This window comes from Notamacropus eugenii, chromosome 2, assembly GCF_028372415.1.
Source record: "Notamacropus eugenii isolate mMacEug1 chromosome 2, mMacEug1.pri_v2, whole genome shotgun sequence".
Taxonomy (NCBI): domain Eukaryota; kingdom Metazoa; phylum Chordata; class Mammalia; order Diprotodontia; family Macropodidae; genus Notamacropus; species Notamacropus eugenii.
Genome location: NC_092873.1, coordinates 520,471,460 through 520,488,477, shown reverse-complemented (window position 1 = coordinate 520,488,477; position 17,018 = coordinate 520,471,460). Strand labels below are relative to the sequence as shown.

General features: G+C 37.0%; 1 protein-coding gene across 3 annotated transcripts in view; it reads left to right on the top strand.

The window, feature by feature from the left end:
* Positions 1-17,018, top strand: part of LOC140530241 (cytochrome P450 2J2-like) — a 51,972-nt gene that overhangs the window by 31,499 nt on the left and 3,455 nt on the right. For 2 of the 3 annotated variants that reach the window (XM_072649674.1, XM_072649676.1), the window contains 3 exons: positions 7,458-7,593; positions 12,560-12,747; positions 15,626-15,764. In XM_072649674.1, coding sequence (XP_072505775.1) covers positions 7,458-7,593; positions 12,560-12,747; positions 15,626-15,764 — 463 coding nt within the window. The remainder of the gene's footprint in view (positions 1-7,457; positions 7,594-12,559; positions 12,748-15,625; positions 15,765-17,018) is intronic. The other variant, XM_072649675.1, reaches the window with a different exon arrangement.

Sequence of the window (17,018 nt, the reverse complement as noted above, 5' to 3'; positions counted from 1 at the left end):
CTTTGGAAATTTGCACAACTGTTAAATATGTGGGCAGCACTGTTGCCCTTGTCACTCCTAGTAGTATCAAATGTGTGTGTGTGTATAATTTAGAAATATTTGACAAAATAAATAAAAATTATTAGAACAAAAATAATGTAAATGAATATATAGCCCCAGGCTTTTTTCTGTATGGTTTAGAGAACCCATTTCTATTTGAGTTTGACACCATTGAAGTTCCTTTCAAACTTCAAGATTTTTTTTATTATGTCCTGTATAGTTCAAGAATACTGGACCTCTGTTTGAATTCCAGATTCTGAATTCATAATCCAAGTTTACCTAGGAACAAACCATTTCTCTAAGTCTCAGTATCTTCATTTTAAAAATGGGTACAATAGAATTGACATTACCTGACTCATAGTATTACAGGGAAAGTATCTGACAAATTGTAAAGCATATTGATACTATTGGTTTGATTGCTATTAAAAGAATGAACCAGTGGAATAAAATATCTGTTCTTACCTAGAAATATAATAATGCTAAGAAACGACAAGAAAAACCGCTACTTAGATGCTTATAACAGTTCAAAGCTTACAAAATATTTCGATTTTTTATTTGCTTTCCAACCAATGCCATGAAATAGCTAGCACAGGCATCATCTCCATTTCACAAATGAAGTAACTGAACCCAAAACAGATTAAAGGACTTGTCCAGCAATCATGGAGCATGGGCATATAAACCCAGCTCTTTTGACTTAGTGTTCTATTTTAAAAGCATGAAAACTATATTGCACATGTATAGAGTACTGGACTTAGAGTCAGAGAGACCTGAGTTCAAATCTGATGTCAGACATTAGCCATGTGACTAAGGGAAAGTCACAGAATCTTTCTTTGCCTCAGTTACCTCAACTTCAAATGAGTCTGATAATAAATCCTATATCACAGGGTTGTTGTGAGGATCAAATAAATTATACTTTGGAAAATGTTATCTTGGTTTTTGGCACATGGTAGGTACCATAAGAAAAGCAAACTATTATTATTTTCTATTTTGTAACCAGCTTTATTCATGCCAGAAGACAAATAAATGTCCCCAGCTAATAATAGACATGTAGTTTTGGGTAGCGGCATAATAAAAATGAGAATGATACTAAAGAGAAGAAAGACAATGTGAAGGAGACAGAAGTGGAGGAGTAGAGCAGGATGAGAAGGGAGGAAAAAGAGAACCAAAGAAATTAAAGGAGGTGGAGAGAAAAAATGAGAAGAGAAATGAGTAAGAGGAGAAGGAATATAATATATATTAATAATATATATAATAAAAATAATATAATATAGAAACAATTTTATACAAACAAATATAAATGCAAATTCAATACAAGTTTCTACGGGTCTAGCACACTCAGCACATATCCTGGCCAGATGGTAGAAAAATCCCGTGTGTGTGTGTGTGTGTGTGTGTGTGTGGCATTGGAGGGGGTTGGAAAGGTGGGAATCTGCACACACATATGGTTGGGCAGTTGCATGATGTAACAAGGAGTTGTAGATTTTGGTCAGGGGACAGGACACATGAGCCATTTTTGTCATTCATTAGCCTTGTGACTTTGGCCAATTCACTCATTGTCTCTGATCTTCAGTCTTCTCACCTGTAAAACACAGATCCTATGTATCTATGTGGTTTTGGTGAGAAAAGTATTCAGCATAAGCCTCCAAACCCAAAGGAAATGGGAGCTCTCAGATGTGGAACCAAGATGGTAGAGAAAAAGCTGGAAGTTTCTTAAAATGAATTCTGGAGTTACAGAATCCACAAAAGGAAAAGTTTCCAGGTTCCCCCCCCCCCCCAAAAAAAAAGAACTGCAGGACAGGCTTGTCTCTCTTGGATAAAATGGGAGCACAGCTCACTGCAGACACTGTAAGGACAAGCCAATGGGATGTCCTAGCCCCAGCACAGATCAGATACCTGGCTCAACAGGGTAGTGGCACAACAGAAAAGCTGTGAGGCCTGCAGCCAGGATGCAACAGATGAGGTACCAGGCCCTGAAATCTGATGCAACAGACACTAATAGGCCAAGTGGTTCCACTACAACACAGAAGCTGAGAGCCCCAGAGTCCTTGTGAAACAGGTAAACCAGGGACAAAATACCTGGTCCTCAGTACAAGAAGCTTGGGGCAAAGCCCCAGGACCAGAGCTCAACTTTAAATAGTCACAAAATAGACTGAAAAATGAGCAAAACACACAAACAAGCAAAAAAACTCTGACCAAAGAAAGCTACTATAGTTTCAGGGAAGAACAAAATAGAAACTCAGAAGAGGACAAAAACATCAAAATGTTGACATACAAAGCCTCAAAGGGAAATATGAATTGATCTCAAGACAAAAAGTCCTCCTGAAAGTACTAAGAAAATATTTTAAAAATCAAATAAGATAGGTAGAAGAAAAGTTTAGAGAAGAAATGAGAGCTATGTTAGAGAATCATGAAAAAATAAGGATGCAAAAAGAAGAATAAAAATTTACTGAAGAAAACAATTCCTTAAAAATTAAAATTTGGCCAAATAGAATAAGATAAAATAGCTAACTAAAGAAAATAATTCCTTGAAATTTAAAAATCAGTACAAGTTATTTCTTAATTCATCAATGCCACAAGGATACGGACAGAATAAATTAACGCTGTCTATAAGCATGTGAAAAGTTATATGAATCACTATTTATTATAGAATTGCAAATTAAAACAACTCTGAGGTACCACCGTGAAAGAAAAGGCAAATGATGAATACTATAGAGGATGGGCAAAAATTGAGACACTAATGTACTGTTGGTGGAGATGTGAACTGATACCGTCATTCTGGGAAACAATTTGGAACTCTGACCAAAGGCAATCAAGTAGAAAAAGAAAGAATCCACTGATCATAACCTGAAAGCAATGCCAAGAAGAAAATTTTTAGGAATGTCATAGTCAATTTTCAAAATTCCTAGGTTAAAGGGAAAATATTGGGGGGTGGAGGCAAGATGGTGGAGTAAAAGGAGTTACCTCTAGAAGCTCTCAGACCACAGTTCATAAAATGCCTGCAAAAAATAACTCTAAACAAATTCTAGAGCAGCAGAAGCCACAAAAGGACATTGAAAGAGACTTCAAACCCAAGGCATCCTGGAAGGCTGACAAGAAAGGTCTATCACACTGGGTGTAAAGCAGAGCACAGCCTGGTCTTGGTTGAGCAGCAGGGACAGGACCAGAACGGGCTCCAAGGCACCACCAGAGGCTGTTATGATTCCCAGATTCCTCAACCCACAAACACCAAAGGCAGTTTCAAAGGAAAGTGAGAAAGCTCTTTCACTTGCATGAGAAGGGAACACAGCAATCTAGTGCTGCCCAAGGTGGCAGCAGCTTCCATTGTTGGAGCTCTGGCCTAAAGACTCCAAGCAGAATTGGGCTGCTGATCTGAATCTCAGCCCTGAGTGGTGGCCCTGGGGTGAGAAGGAATGCTGACTGGTCTGGTGGAGCTGGAAGCAGTTGTGGAGAGGGAATTCTACTGGCAGATCCTGGGCAGAAAAGAATCAGGAGTAAACTCCTCTCCCTTGATTGTGCTAACTTAGAAGAACTGATAACTTACAGGTACCCAGAGTATACTCTCCTCTTGACAAAGAACTCAAAAGTGAAGTAACTGGCTGGAAAATGCCAAAAAAGGTAAAAAGAATAACACAATAGAAGGTTATTTTCTTGCTGAGCAGATATTTTCTTCTGTCCTTTTGGAGGAGAAAGAACAAAGCATACCATCAGAGGAAGGTCTAAAAGTCAAGGCTTCTGGGTCCAAAACCTCCAAAGTAAATATGCAATGATCTCATGCCATGGAGGAGCTCAAAAGGGATTTTGAAAATCAAGTAAGAGGGTTGGAGGAAAAATTGGGAGGAGAAATGAAAGCGATTCAAGAAATTCATGAAAAGCAAATCAAAAGCTTGCTAACGTAGACCTTTAAAAATAGAATAATCCAAATGGCAAAGGAGGTCAAAAAAAGCCAATGAGGAGAAGATTTTAAAAAGCAGAATTAGTCAAATGGAAAAGGAAGTTCAAAAGCTCACTGAAGAAAATAGTTGTTTAAAAATTAGAATGGAGCAGATGGAAGCTAATGACTTTAGGAGAAACCAAGAAATTGCAAAACAAAACCAAAAGAATGAAAAAATAGAAGATAATGTGAAATATCTCATTGGGAAAAACAACTGATCTGGAAAATAGATCCAGGAGAGACAATTCAAAAATTATGGGACTAACTGAAAGTTATGATAAAAAAAGAGCCTAGACATCATCTTTAATAAATTATCAGGGAAAACTGCCCTGATATTCTGGAAGCAAAAGGTAAAATAAATATTGAAAGAATTCACTGATCACCTTTCTGAAAGAGAAGAAAAACTCCAAGGAATATTATAACCAAATTCCTGAGTTTACAGTTCAAGGAGAAAATATTGCAATCAGTCAGAAACAATTTGAGTATTGTGGAAATACAATTAGGATAACACAGGATCTGGCAGCTTCTAAAATAAAAAATCGAAGAGCTTAGAATATGATATTTCAGAAGTCAAAGGAACTAGGATTAAAATCAAGAATCACCTAAAATCACCAAAGCTGAGCATAATACTTCAAGGGAAAAAATGGTCATTCAATGAAATAGAGGACTTTCAAGCATTCTTGGTGAAAAGACCAGAGTTGAATAGAAAATCTTACTTTCAAACACAAGAATCAAGAGAAGCATGAACATATAAACAGAAAAGAGAAATCCTAATGGACTTACTAAAGTGGAACTGCTTGCATTCCTACATGGAAAGATTATATTTATAACTCTTGAAACTTTTCTCAGTATTTGAGTAGTTGGAGGGATTACACACACACACACACACACACACACACACACACACACACACACACACTACAATTTTGAAAAAGTTAGATATGACAGATCTCTGGAGTAAACTAAATGGGAATAGACAACAATACGTGTTTTTCTCAGACTTATATGGCACATACACAAAAAATGACCATGTATTACAGCATAAAAACCTTAGAATTCAATGCAGAAAAGCAGAGACATTAAATGCATCCTTTTCAGATCGTGATATAATACAAACTGTATTATAAAGGGATTATGGAAAGACAGATTGATACATACATACATACATACATACATACATACATATATGTATATGTATGTATATATACATACACACAAAGATGAAAACTAAATAATCTAATCCTAAGGAATGAGTGGGTTAAAGAACAAATCACAGAAACCATCAAATTTCAGCAAAGAGTATGACAGTAATGAGACAGCATGATAAAATTTATGAGATTTATGAGATGCAACCAAAGCAGTAGTTGTATGAAATATTGTATCTCTAATTGCTTACATCAATAAAAGTGAGGAAGAAAAATCAATGAATTGGGCATGCCTCTAAAAACGTTAGACAAAAATGAATTAAAATCCTCAAATAACACCAAACTAGAAATCCTGCAAATATAAGAGATAAAAAGATGTGAAAGTAAGAAACTAATAAATAAAACTAAGAGATGACTTTATGAAGAAGAAAAATAACGAAATAGGTAAAATATAATTTTATTTGTTTAAAAAAGAAGGAAAATTAATTAAATATATCAAAATGAAAAGGTTGAATATATCACCAATGATAAATAAATTAAAGCAATAATTATGCATTATTTTGCAAATTGTGTGCCAATATATCCGATCATCTAAGTGAAATGTATACATATTTACAAAAAAATCTAAATTGCCTAGATTAAAAGAAGATGAAATAAATTCCTTAAACTCATTTTAGAAAAATAAAATGATCAATCAAAGAACACCTAAGGAAAAAAAAAAACAATCCATAGGTCCAGATGAATTTACAACTGAATTCATGAAAGAATTTAAGAACCAATTCCAATGCCATATAAACTATTCAGGAAAATATGTTTAGGAGTTCAACCATGTTCTTTCCATGAAACAAATATGGTTCTGACACGTAAACCAGAAGAAAGCAAAACAGAGAAAGATAACTATAGGCCAACTTACTAATTAATATTGATGTAAACATTTTAGACAGTAGCAAGGAGATTACAATAGTATATCACAAAATTCATATACTATGACCAGGTGGGATTTTTACCAGGAATGTAGGACTGATTCAGTATTAGGAAAACTATCAGTATAATTGACCATATCAATAATAAAATTAACAGAAATCACATAATTGTCTCAATAGGTGCAGAAAAGACTTTTGACAAAATCCAACAGCCATTCCAGTTAAAAACATTAAAAAGCATAGGAATTGATTGAGCTTTCCTTAAAATGATTAGTCGCATATATCCAAAACCATCAATAAGGATTATTTATAATGGAAGATAGACATGAAAAAATGTTACAAGTCATGATAGCTTAAAGAAATGCAAATTAAAGCAGAGTTGCAGCATCTATCAGAATGGCTAATATGAAAGAAGAGGCAAATGATGAACACTGTAGAGGATGGGGTGAAATTGTGATACTAATGCACTGTTGGTGAACTTGGGAACTCATCCACCCAATATGGAGAACAATTTGGAACTATTCCCAATGCAATCAATCTTGGGATACCCTTTGATCCACTAATACCACTAGAAGGACTGTAATCCAAAGAGATCATTAAATAAAGTGAAAAAAGATGGACATGTACAAAAATATTTATAATATCTCTTTTTGTGGTGGCAAAGAATTGGAAATTGAGTGGAGGGGGTTGCCTCTCAGTCAAAAAATGACTAAACAAATTTTGGTATATGAATGTAATAGAACACTATTGTGCTATAAGAAATGATGAACAGGTGGATTTCAGAAAAGCCTGGAAAGACATTTATATGCACTGATGCAAAATGAAGTGAGAAAAATCATGAGAATGTTGTACACAGTATCAGCAATCAACTATGATTCACTTAGCTTTTCTCTTCAAGACAGTGATCTAAGACAAGTTCAAAAGACTCATGATGGAAAACATTATTCATAACCAGAGAAAAAATGGATGAAATTTTAAGGCAGATCAAAGAATACTTTTGTTCACTCTATTTTTATTTCATTTTTTCCCCTTTGTTCTATTTCTTTTTTGACAAGATGATTGCTATGAAAATATGCTTTAAATGAATGCAAATACACAACTTACACCAAGTAGCTCACCACCTTAGTGAAGGGGGAGGTGTGGGAGGAAGGGAAAAAATTTGGAAATTTAAGTTCTATATAAAATGTGTTAAAATTATTTACGTGTAATTAAAAATAATATTTCAAAGAAAAAAGAAATATAAGCTCTCATTCTTAGGAAGAGTTACTGTATTCTTGGGGTTAAAGGGAAGCCCAGTATCTGCTACCTTGACCTTTCCAAGGCTCCAATGAGGGTGTAGTTTCTCATGCCTATAGAGAGCCATTATTATACTTTTTTGCATTAATCAACTGATTCTTGCTTTTTTTTTTTTAATTTGAGGGTGACATCCATTCTAGTTTTAAAAAAGAAAACTTGATCTTCTGCACCCTGGACCTATTTTTTGCTGGAACAGAAACAACATCAACCACTTTGAGGTGGGCACTGCTGTATATGGCCCTTCATCCAGAGATCCAAGGTACAGTGATGGCTCCAGACTATGCACTCCTGTAGAATTCTGCCCAGAAATGTTCCCTCTAAGAGCTTGAAACTTTGTCAGGCATTGTACATACATCATTTTCTTTTAATTCTCACTGGAATAGAGCAATGATTATCCTTTTTCAAAATCATGTGGACTGCTTTTTAATATCAAAATTTCTTTCAGCTCCCCTTTTGATGTTGGTTGCTGGCTAGGGTCCTAGAAAGAGTACAGAATTTGGAATCAAGAAGACGTTAGTTCAAATCCTGCCTTAGGCACTTACTAAACATGCGACTGAGCAAATCACATAACTTCTCTCACCCTCTATGTCCTCATCTATAAAAAAGGGGGTAATAGTAAACTTTACCTCATAAAATTGTCCTGAGGATCAAATAAGCCGACAAACGCAAAGTGCTTTGTAAACCTTAAAGTATTATTTAAGTATCACATATTATTTTATTATTATTAGTTATTATTTTGGTGCACTGATTATTTTTTATTGAAAATTCATATGATAACAAAAACATTTTAAAATGTGTTTTATGCTATTAAATATGATAAATTTCCATAGACTTCAAAATAGAAATGTTGAAGTGAAGGATGCATAGTTAATTCATTCTATAGAAGTTCCTAAGGTCTTTAGACTTAGAGTGGGAAGGTATTTTAGAAGCCATCAGGTTCAATCCCCTCATTTTACAGATGTGAAAGCCAAGGCTGAGAGAAATTAAGTGATGTCCTCAGGGTCACAGGGATAGGGCATTTCTGAGGTGGGATTTAAATGCAGGTCATCTTGACTTCCAGCCCAGGGCTCCATCTCTAGGAATGCCTCTCCCTCAAGAGCTCCATGTTATCAAAGCCCAGGCATGGTCAAAAGCTCTATTTTCTTACCTAATATACTGTGACATGTCATATCTTCCTTGATCCAAAGATCAGAATAGGGACCCAGTGACCAAATATGGATTTGTAGATCCCTAGCAATTACTTCCTGGAGAAATCCACAGTTCTAATTTGGAAACCCTTGGACTAGACATATTGTTGTTCCCTTTAAAGTAATACCCAGAACTGAACATCCCTTCTACCCATCTGAGACAATAAAAAAGTATCCTTCTAAGCAGATATTTGTCATCATGGAAATCAAATCAAGGACTTTATTATGTGTCTACTATATGCCAAGCACTGGGGACATAAGTACAAAGAATGAAGTAATCCCTTTTTGCAAGGATCTGGGGGTGACAGAAGATAAGAGTCAGAAGTTCATTTTCTAGTTCACACTTCCCATCTAATTAGTCATGACACTTTGGGCAAGGCATTTAAGTGAGTTAATGAGTATTAAGTACCTACTATGTGCCACACACAGTGTTAAGTAATATGAATATAAAGAAATCCAAACAAACAAATAACAACAAAATCCAACCAGGGTCTGTTCTCAAGGAGTTCAAAGTGTAATGAGATAGAAAACATTCACACAGCTATGGATAAACAGGATATAGACAGAATAAATAAGAGAAAATCAACAGAAGTAAAATAACTCATTGGGTCTCAGTTTTCCAGTGCTGAAAATGAGGCCAAAAATATCATGGATTTAAGATAGGCATGATGGCAGTCTTCAAGTATTTGAAGGACTCTTGTGTAAAAGGAAGAGTAAATTTATTGCATTTGGCCCTTGTGGGTACAAGTGATTTCAATGGATGGAAGCTGCAGGAAACATGATTTGAGTTTGAGGTAAGAAAGACCTTTACAAAGTCCTCATTTAATGCCACACTGTGATGCAGAAGTGACCCCAAATCTCAAAGTCTATGTCAGTGGAATGATTGGCTCTAGCAGGTTCTACCATGTTGAAAGGTAAGTTCCTCAATGGCACCCTCTTTTTGCATCCCCAGGGTTTAGCATAGTGCCTGTGATACAGTAGGTTCTTAAGTGTTTATTGAATTGAATTAGAAGGCATAGAGCATAGTCCCAACAGTTGGGACACTTATGCTGAAGGCCATCTTAGCTAAGTACCAAATAACTCATCCCAGGAGGCTGAATACTTGGAGCTGAACTCCAAGGCCATAGCATCTCATGACACAAAGAATGATAGAAAATGACCCTCAGCCCTCTGTGGTCACCTCTTGCTTCTACAACGACCATGGCAGAATAATGGGAAATAGGCTAAGGATCACATTGGTGCTTCAAATCACATTGTCAACGAGCACTAACTTCCTTATAATGGCTGTTGTCCTTCCTTCTCAAAGAGGACCAAATTGACATCAAATATTAAAGAAAACATTACAATGCATAAGACTATGACTGATCAGCTCAGTACAAGCTTGGGATGTTGTACCCCAAGTCAGGCACAAGTAGTACATGTTTCTTAAATATGAACTTACAAACTAATTACAACTACTCTAATATAGTTTATATTGCATACAATTACTATAAAATATTATATGGTGTTCATTATATGTTAACATATAATTATAAGCTATTCTAAATGGGTAATCTGATCATTGTCCACAAATATACCACTTTATGAATTTATGCATTCTGAAATATCTTTATCTGATCGTAATCTGTTGATATTTCACCTCTCCCTCTGCCTTCTTTGACTGCCAGTCTCTTTACTCCTTAGTGTCTTTCCAGGCCATTATCTTTGCACTAGCCACAGTCACCTCTTTTTTCCATCTTGACCTTTTGGTGAATCATTTCAGTCAACACTTCCCCACTATGGTATCATCTCTCTTGCCCTCTCAAGCCTCAGGCTCAGTTCACTTCTGCTATTTCTGATCTTAACTCTCTCTCATGTGCTGTGAAATGAATGTAAGTAAAGTCATAAAACCATATTGACTGTGTCCATTACAAATTTATCTTGCAAAGTCTCATAACTTTTCTTCAAGACAATCCTTTTATAATTCCCCAATTTCTTTACTTCCCATTCACTGCAGTAGTTCTTCCAAACCATCTCAACACTTCTCATGGGAGCATAGCTCACTCTCCTCCAACATTTTCAGCTGAGAAACTTGCCCCATATTTTATTGCAAATCATTATGTACATATATATAATGTTTCATTTTTTTCTCCAATTACATGTTTAAAACAATTTTCACTCATTTTTAAAGGTTTGAGTTTCAAATTCTTTCCCTCATTCACTCCCCCTTTTCCTCCTGGAGATGGTAAGCAATCAGACATAGCTTATACATGTGCATTCCTGTGAAGCATGTCCATATTAGTAATTTTGTATAAGAAACCAAATAAATAATGAAATAAATAAAGTTAAAATAGCATGCTTTAGTCTGTATTCTGACAACATCAGTTCTTTCTCTGGAGCCAGATGGTATGCTTCATTATGAGTCCTTTGGGAATGTCCTGGATCATTATATTGCTGAGAATAGTTCAGTCATTCAGTTATTTATAATATTGCTGTTACTGTGTACAGCATTAACCTGCTTCTGTTCAATTCACTTTGTATAAGGTCATTTTATTGTAAATCTGGAGGTCATTCACTGTGAGCTCCTTCTTTTCCCTTCCTCATCTCACATAAAAAAATGACCAAGGTTTCCCACTGCATTCGGTGTTATCTCTAGTCTCATTGCTCTAAATCTTGCCACTGGACCTAGATGGCACCAGAGGAAAGAGTGAGGCCGGTGACTTTACACAGCTTTCCTTCACTTCAATTTGATTCACTTTTAAGCCATGGAATCACCTTCCTGATTCCATGGTTCTCTTTGAGAATGAAGGACAAATAACAACATCTCACATCACCCAGATGCCTTCTCCCACTATTGTCTCCTTCACACCTATCTCACATGAAGTGATTACACTTCATCTTGCCAAGGTCAACTCCTCTAGATACATACACACGCACAAAAAATTGTATCTCATCTTCTTCAGTGGATTGCCATCTCTATCTTTATCACTCTGTCCTTTATCTCCAATCACTCCTTGTCACCTGGATGCTTCCTTAATGCCTACAAACATACCCATGTCCCACTGTCCTGAAAAATAAAAACTCACTTGATCCATCCCCCTTACCCATTGTGAAATATTCATTCTCCTTTTAGTGACTAAACTCATTGAGAAGTCCATCACCAGGAGATGTGTCCACTTCCTTTTTTTCACACTTAATACTATTTTTCTAATTAAACATAAAGATAGTTTTCAACATTCATTTTTGTAAGATTTTGAACTTCAAATTTTTCTTACTTAGTACTTTCATCCTCCCACCCTGATACAGCAAGCAATGTGATATATATATATATGTATGTATAATGTTAAACATATTTCCACATTAGTCATGATGTGAAAGAAGAATCAGAACAAAAAGAAAAAGAAACACAAGAGAGAAAATAAAATGTGTAACTCCCTTCTTGTTCTTGTAAATATTGTAGAATTCTGGTTTTTAATCCACTCTGCTATCTGCTTCCACTTTATGGGAGAGTTCATTCCATTCACATTCACAGTTATGCATACTGAGTATTTCCCTCCATCCTATTTTCCTCCATTCTATACTTAAATCTTTCCTTTCATCCTGTCCTTCCTCATTAAGGTTTTGCTTCTCACTGTAACCTTCCTCAATTTGCCCTCCCTTCTATCAGCTCCCCCTTCCCTTTTTAAGTCTCCACCTTTCTAGTCACCTTTGGTGAAGTGTCTACCAAAACTTATATCCAACCACTTTCATCCAACTACTTTCATCCAACCATAGGTGTGGCTGTGATTCTACCACATAAAAGAGAAAATTAGATGGGAAGGGAAAGGAAGCCATGGTCAATTCTTCTGATTTGATTGGATTGGTATTGATTTATGGATCTGAGCAAGTCACAACTTCTGTCTGCCTCAGTTTCATCTACAAAATGAGGATAATAATAGCACTGTCCTCTGGGCATTGTTGTGAAGACCAACTGAGTTAATATTTATAAGTTTGCAAATTCCAAATCACTATCTAAATGTGAGCAATAACTGCAACTCCAAAAACTCTCCTTCTTTCCAGGCAAAATACAAGCTGAGATTGACAGAGTGATTGGCCAATCCAGGCCGCCCACCATGGCAGATAAGGAAATGTTGCCCTACACTAATGCAACTGTTCATGAAGTTCAGCGAATGGGTGATATTCTTCCTTTCAATGTGGTCAGGGAGGCCAGGGTTGATACCACAGTGGCTGGATACCATGTGCCAAAGGTAATGCCTTTTCCTCCCATGAACCTGAAGGGGTTTCATGGCTTTCATCTTCCCTGGGGTGAGGAGGGCAACAGAAGGTGAAACAAAAAACATAAATAGTAGAACAAAGGTCTTGCTCTAGGCTTCATGAAGGCAATCTTTAAAGAATACTTATTTTGGTCATTTATTTCCACATAAATCTATATATTTTTAGTAACCCTATGTATGGTGTTTTATACGTTAAAAGGAATTACCCTAAGAAAGGGAGCATCAGCTTCACCACATAACTGTCAAAGGGATCTATGATTTAAAACAGCATGAAAAACATTGAATTAGAATCTTAAAATCATTGATTCTCACAGTTGAATGAGGAAAAAAAAGCACTGGATTTGGAGGCAGAGGGACTGGGTTTAAAGCTTAGTTTTAATCCTGTGTTTGAATTACTTATGTCCACTTAGGTTCTCTATGTGTAACATCCCTGTGAATGACACAGTTCTGGGCCTCAGTTTATTCATTTGAAAAATAAGAGGGTTTGACTCGATGATCCTTCCAATTGTTCTGGACTCTATAGTCATATGAGCATGATATGTCTAGCATGGACTTTCCCATACTTGTTCTGGACAAAATAAATCAGATTTGCCCTGACAGCAATGGTTTCTCAGTCACAGTAGGTAAATAGACTCACATAGACACTAAGCACAGAATTCTGAAGGAATTATTTGCATATACTATACCCCAGACTTCATTCCTGGGACCAGATCAGGGCAGTTCAACCAACACTCTTTCCTAAGGCCCAGCCTTTAATTTTGGAGACAACTTTTAAAGAAATCACTTTAGGCCCTGGAGACTAAATGAAAATCATGCTTGACAAATCCTTGTAACAATTGTCAATTTCATAGAGCTCCATTAAATCCAAAGAATTTCCTTCCTAACAGTTTCACCATTCCATGCAATAAACAATTCTTAAGCACCTACTACGTGCCAGGCTAAGTTCTGCTGAACTTTAACATATAAGTTTTCTGCCTGTTTCATTTCTTTTTCATCTACTGAATTGATAACTATGTGTAAGGCCCTATGAAAAATATAGAGCATAATAGAAATAGGCACATGTATGTTGTACATTACGATTTACAAAACATTTTAGAAATATCTCACTTGTTTCTCACAACAACACTTGGGGGAGTTGCTGTTATCACTCCCATTTTGCAAATGAGAAAACCGAGTCAGGCAGAGGGGAAGTGACTTCCCCATGGTCACACAGATAATTAGTATCAGGTATAGTTGTTGGATGAATCAGGAGGAGAGAGAGCTCATCAGAGGATGAAGCAATCAAGGATTACTTCACAGAAGAGGAGGTGAGCAAGGTGGACTTTGAAAGAAGGACTGATGGAATTTAAAGAGTCCTGAGAGATAAGAAGAAAGGGAACATTTCAGGGAAATGCAATAAGTTGTGTTTAAGAGTTAAGACTTAGTTTAAATATGGAAGCAGAGAGACAAATTGGAAAAGTGGGGAGAGTATTGAACTTGGTGGCTGGAAGACCAGGGTTCAAATGCTGAGCTGTGTGTCCCTGTGCAAGTCACCTAACCCCTTTGTGGTGCAAAATGATGGGGATGGGCTCCAAGTCTGTCCTGGACCTAACACCATGATATCATCCACTTGGGAAAACAGAGATTACTCCTAAGATGTCATTTGAAGGTCATTTTTGTTGCTGGAACTTCAGACCCAGAAACAAGACCATGTCCACTCCCTCATATAGACAGAATACTAGAAGGACTGGGTCCACCTACATCATTGTCTTCTTCTCTTCCCTCATATTTGCCTAACCCTCCGAGCTCTTCCCATGAGAAAGCTCCTTCTAAATCAGGTTATGGAAAGGCACCCAGGTATGTCCTCATAGTTAGATACAAGGAAGCTGGAGGTTCCAACCCAGCAAGGCCCAGGGGATGCTGACCTGGAACTGGAGTCAGGAGTATTTGTATTCAAATCCACCCTCAGAACCTTCCTATGCAGCTGGATAAATCACTTCACCTATCAGCCTCAGTTTCCTCAAATGTAAAAATGAGGAGGTTTCTAGCCCTAAATCTATAATCCTGTCTTTTAACCAACCTATATCAGGGATTTTGAATGAGCACCCTTGCATCCTGTCCCATCAGTCTGTCATGGTATCTGATATCATTTCTTACAAGATATCTAAAGGAATTTATAAATTTAAGGCATATTGCTATCTGTTCAGCTTACTCATTTTCCATCTAATTCATAAGGAGATATCAGATAGGATATGCTTCCAGATGGGACAGAGGTCAAATGGAAAAAAAAATTGCTCAGTACTGCTGGGCATCAACCTTGCCTAAAAGTGGCAATTTAGAATAAGACAGTTTGGGTCAACTCTCCTTTCTGATGCTACCTGGGAGAACTTGAGTGAAGCTACCTTTCCATGTCTAAGTGTACTCATCTGTAAAATGAGAGGGATGAACCAGATGACCTCTACAATGCCTTCAAATGCTAAATTTATGGCTCTCTAAGGACAGGGTCCTTAGCTTGGGGTCCATGAACTCAATTTTTTATTTTGCTTTGTTTAGATTGACAGTTTTATTCCCATATAATCAATTTCCTTTGTAATCCTATGTTTTATTTGATTCATTTTAAAACATGACTCTAAGAAGGGGTCCAAAGACCTTGCCACCCTTTCAAAGACGTCTGTGACCCCAAGTACATTGGGAGCCCATGCTCTAAGAAGTCTTGAGTTCTGCAACAGGCTGGGCAGCTAAAGAGTTATGTGGACCTCGGGTGGATCTTTGTACTTTCTAGCCCTCAGTTATCTTTCCGTAAAATGAGAGTGTGGGCCAGGCCCCTAACACCTCAAAGTTGCTTGTTCTTATTTTTTCCTCTTTTTTCCAGGGGACCATGCTAATAACTAACCTGCATGCCTTGCACAGAGACCCCAAGGAGTGGGCTACCCCAGAAAACTTCAATCCAGAACATTTTCTGGAGAACGGACAATTTAAGAAGAGAGAGTCCTTTCTGCCTTTCTCAATAGGTGAGACACACTCAGTAGGAAGGGGGCGTGGGGGCCTAGGTCAGGAGGCTTCAACATTTTTAACATTAAAAAGCTTTGCAGCCTCTACTTCTTGACACCCAAAACCATGTGATGGGGCATATACTATTAACACGCAGAACTAAATTTAAAATAGCAGACCTTTGGCTAGCAATGTGGTTGAATGAGAAAAATCATCCTAAGGTCCAGTTTTGCCCTCAGCAAGGATCCTGGAATTCTCATAGGCCCAGCCACCACCCACATGCTCTAGTCCTCACTCTCTGGGTATACTCAGGCAAACTTTTTTAAGTTTCCTGGACCTCGGTGTCCTCATCTATAAAATGAGGGGATTGGACTAAAGGGCCAATAAGCTTCCTTCCACTTCTGAAGCCATGACAAAAGAACTTCAGGAACCCAAAGCCAGAAGCTCCGAGTCGAAATTGTGCCTCTTCTTAGTTATTTGACTTGCAGTGACTCAGACTCTCTCAGGACATGTTTTTTTCATCTCTAATAAGTCAGGGGCTTGGAGTAGGTGTCCTGAAAGATCCCCTACACTCTGAAATCTGTGAAATTTTGACCCTAAGTAAATACAAAGGAATTTCACAGGAGAGGGCTTGTGCAACTGGAGGCAGCTCTGGACTGAGCCTGGAAGGAAGTTGGGGGTTTGAATGGTCAGGAGGGAGGAGAAGGTGCTGGGACGTGCAAAGGGATGGAGACTAGAACAACAATGTCCCAGACAAGCTGGGAGGCCTTGTATCCTTCTTGGAAGCAACATGGTCACTTGTCGAGCATTATTTGGGGGAGTCTTTCCTTCAGGACTTGTACTAGATGACTCCTGAGGCATCAAATTCTGTTTATTTCCTTCACTTACAAACATAAATAATAATTTATTTTTAAAATTATAAAAAATAAATGATTTAAAAATTAATACATTTAATTTATTAATAAAAAATTAATTAGGTAAATTTAATTTATTAATAAAATATAAAATTTAATAGATTTATTTTTAAATATTAAAATACATTTGGATCTTATTAAAATGATATGATTTCTTTAGTGCTTCATAGTTTCCTAAATCCCACGTTCCCTCTGAGGCCTACTTCTCATCTCTCACCTGGACCATTGCAATCGGCTCCTATCCTTGCCTCAGGTCACTCCTTGAATCAATCCCTCCTCCATCCAGCTGCCACGGTGATTTTCCTAATGTGTAGGCCTCACCAAATTACCCCTGCTCTCAGCCCCACTCAGTGAGCTCTG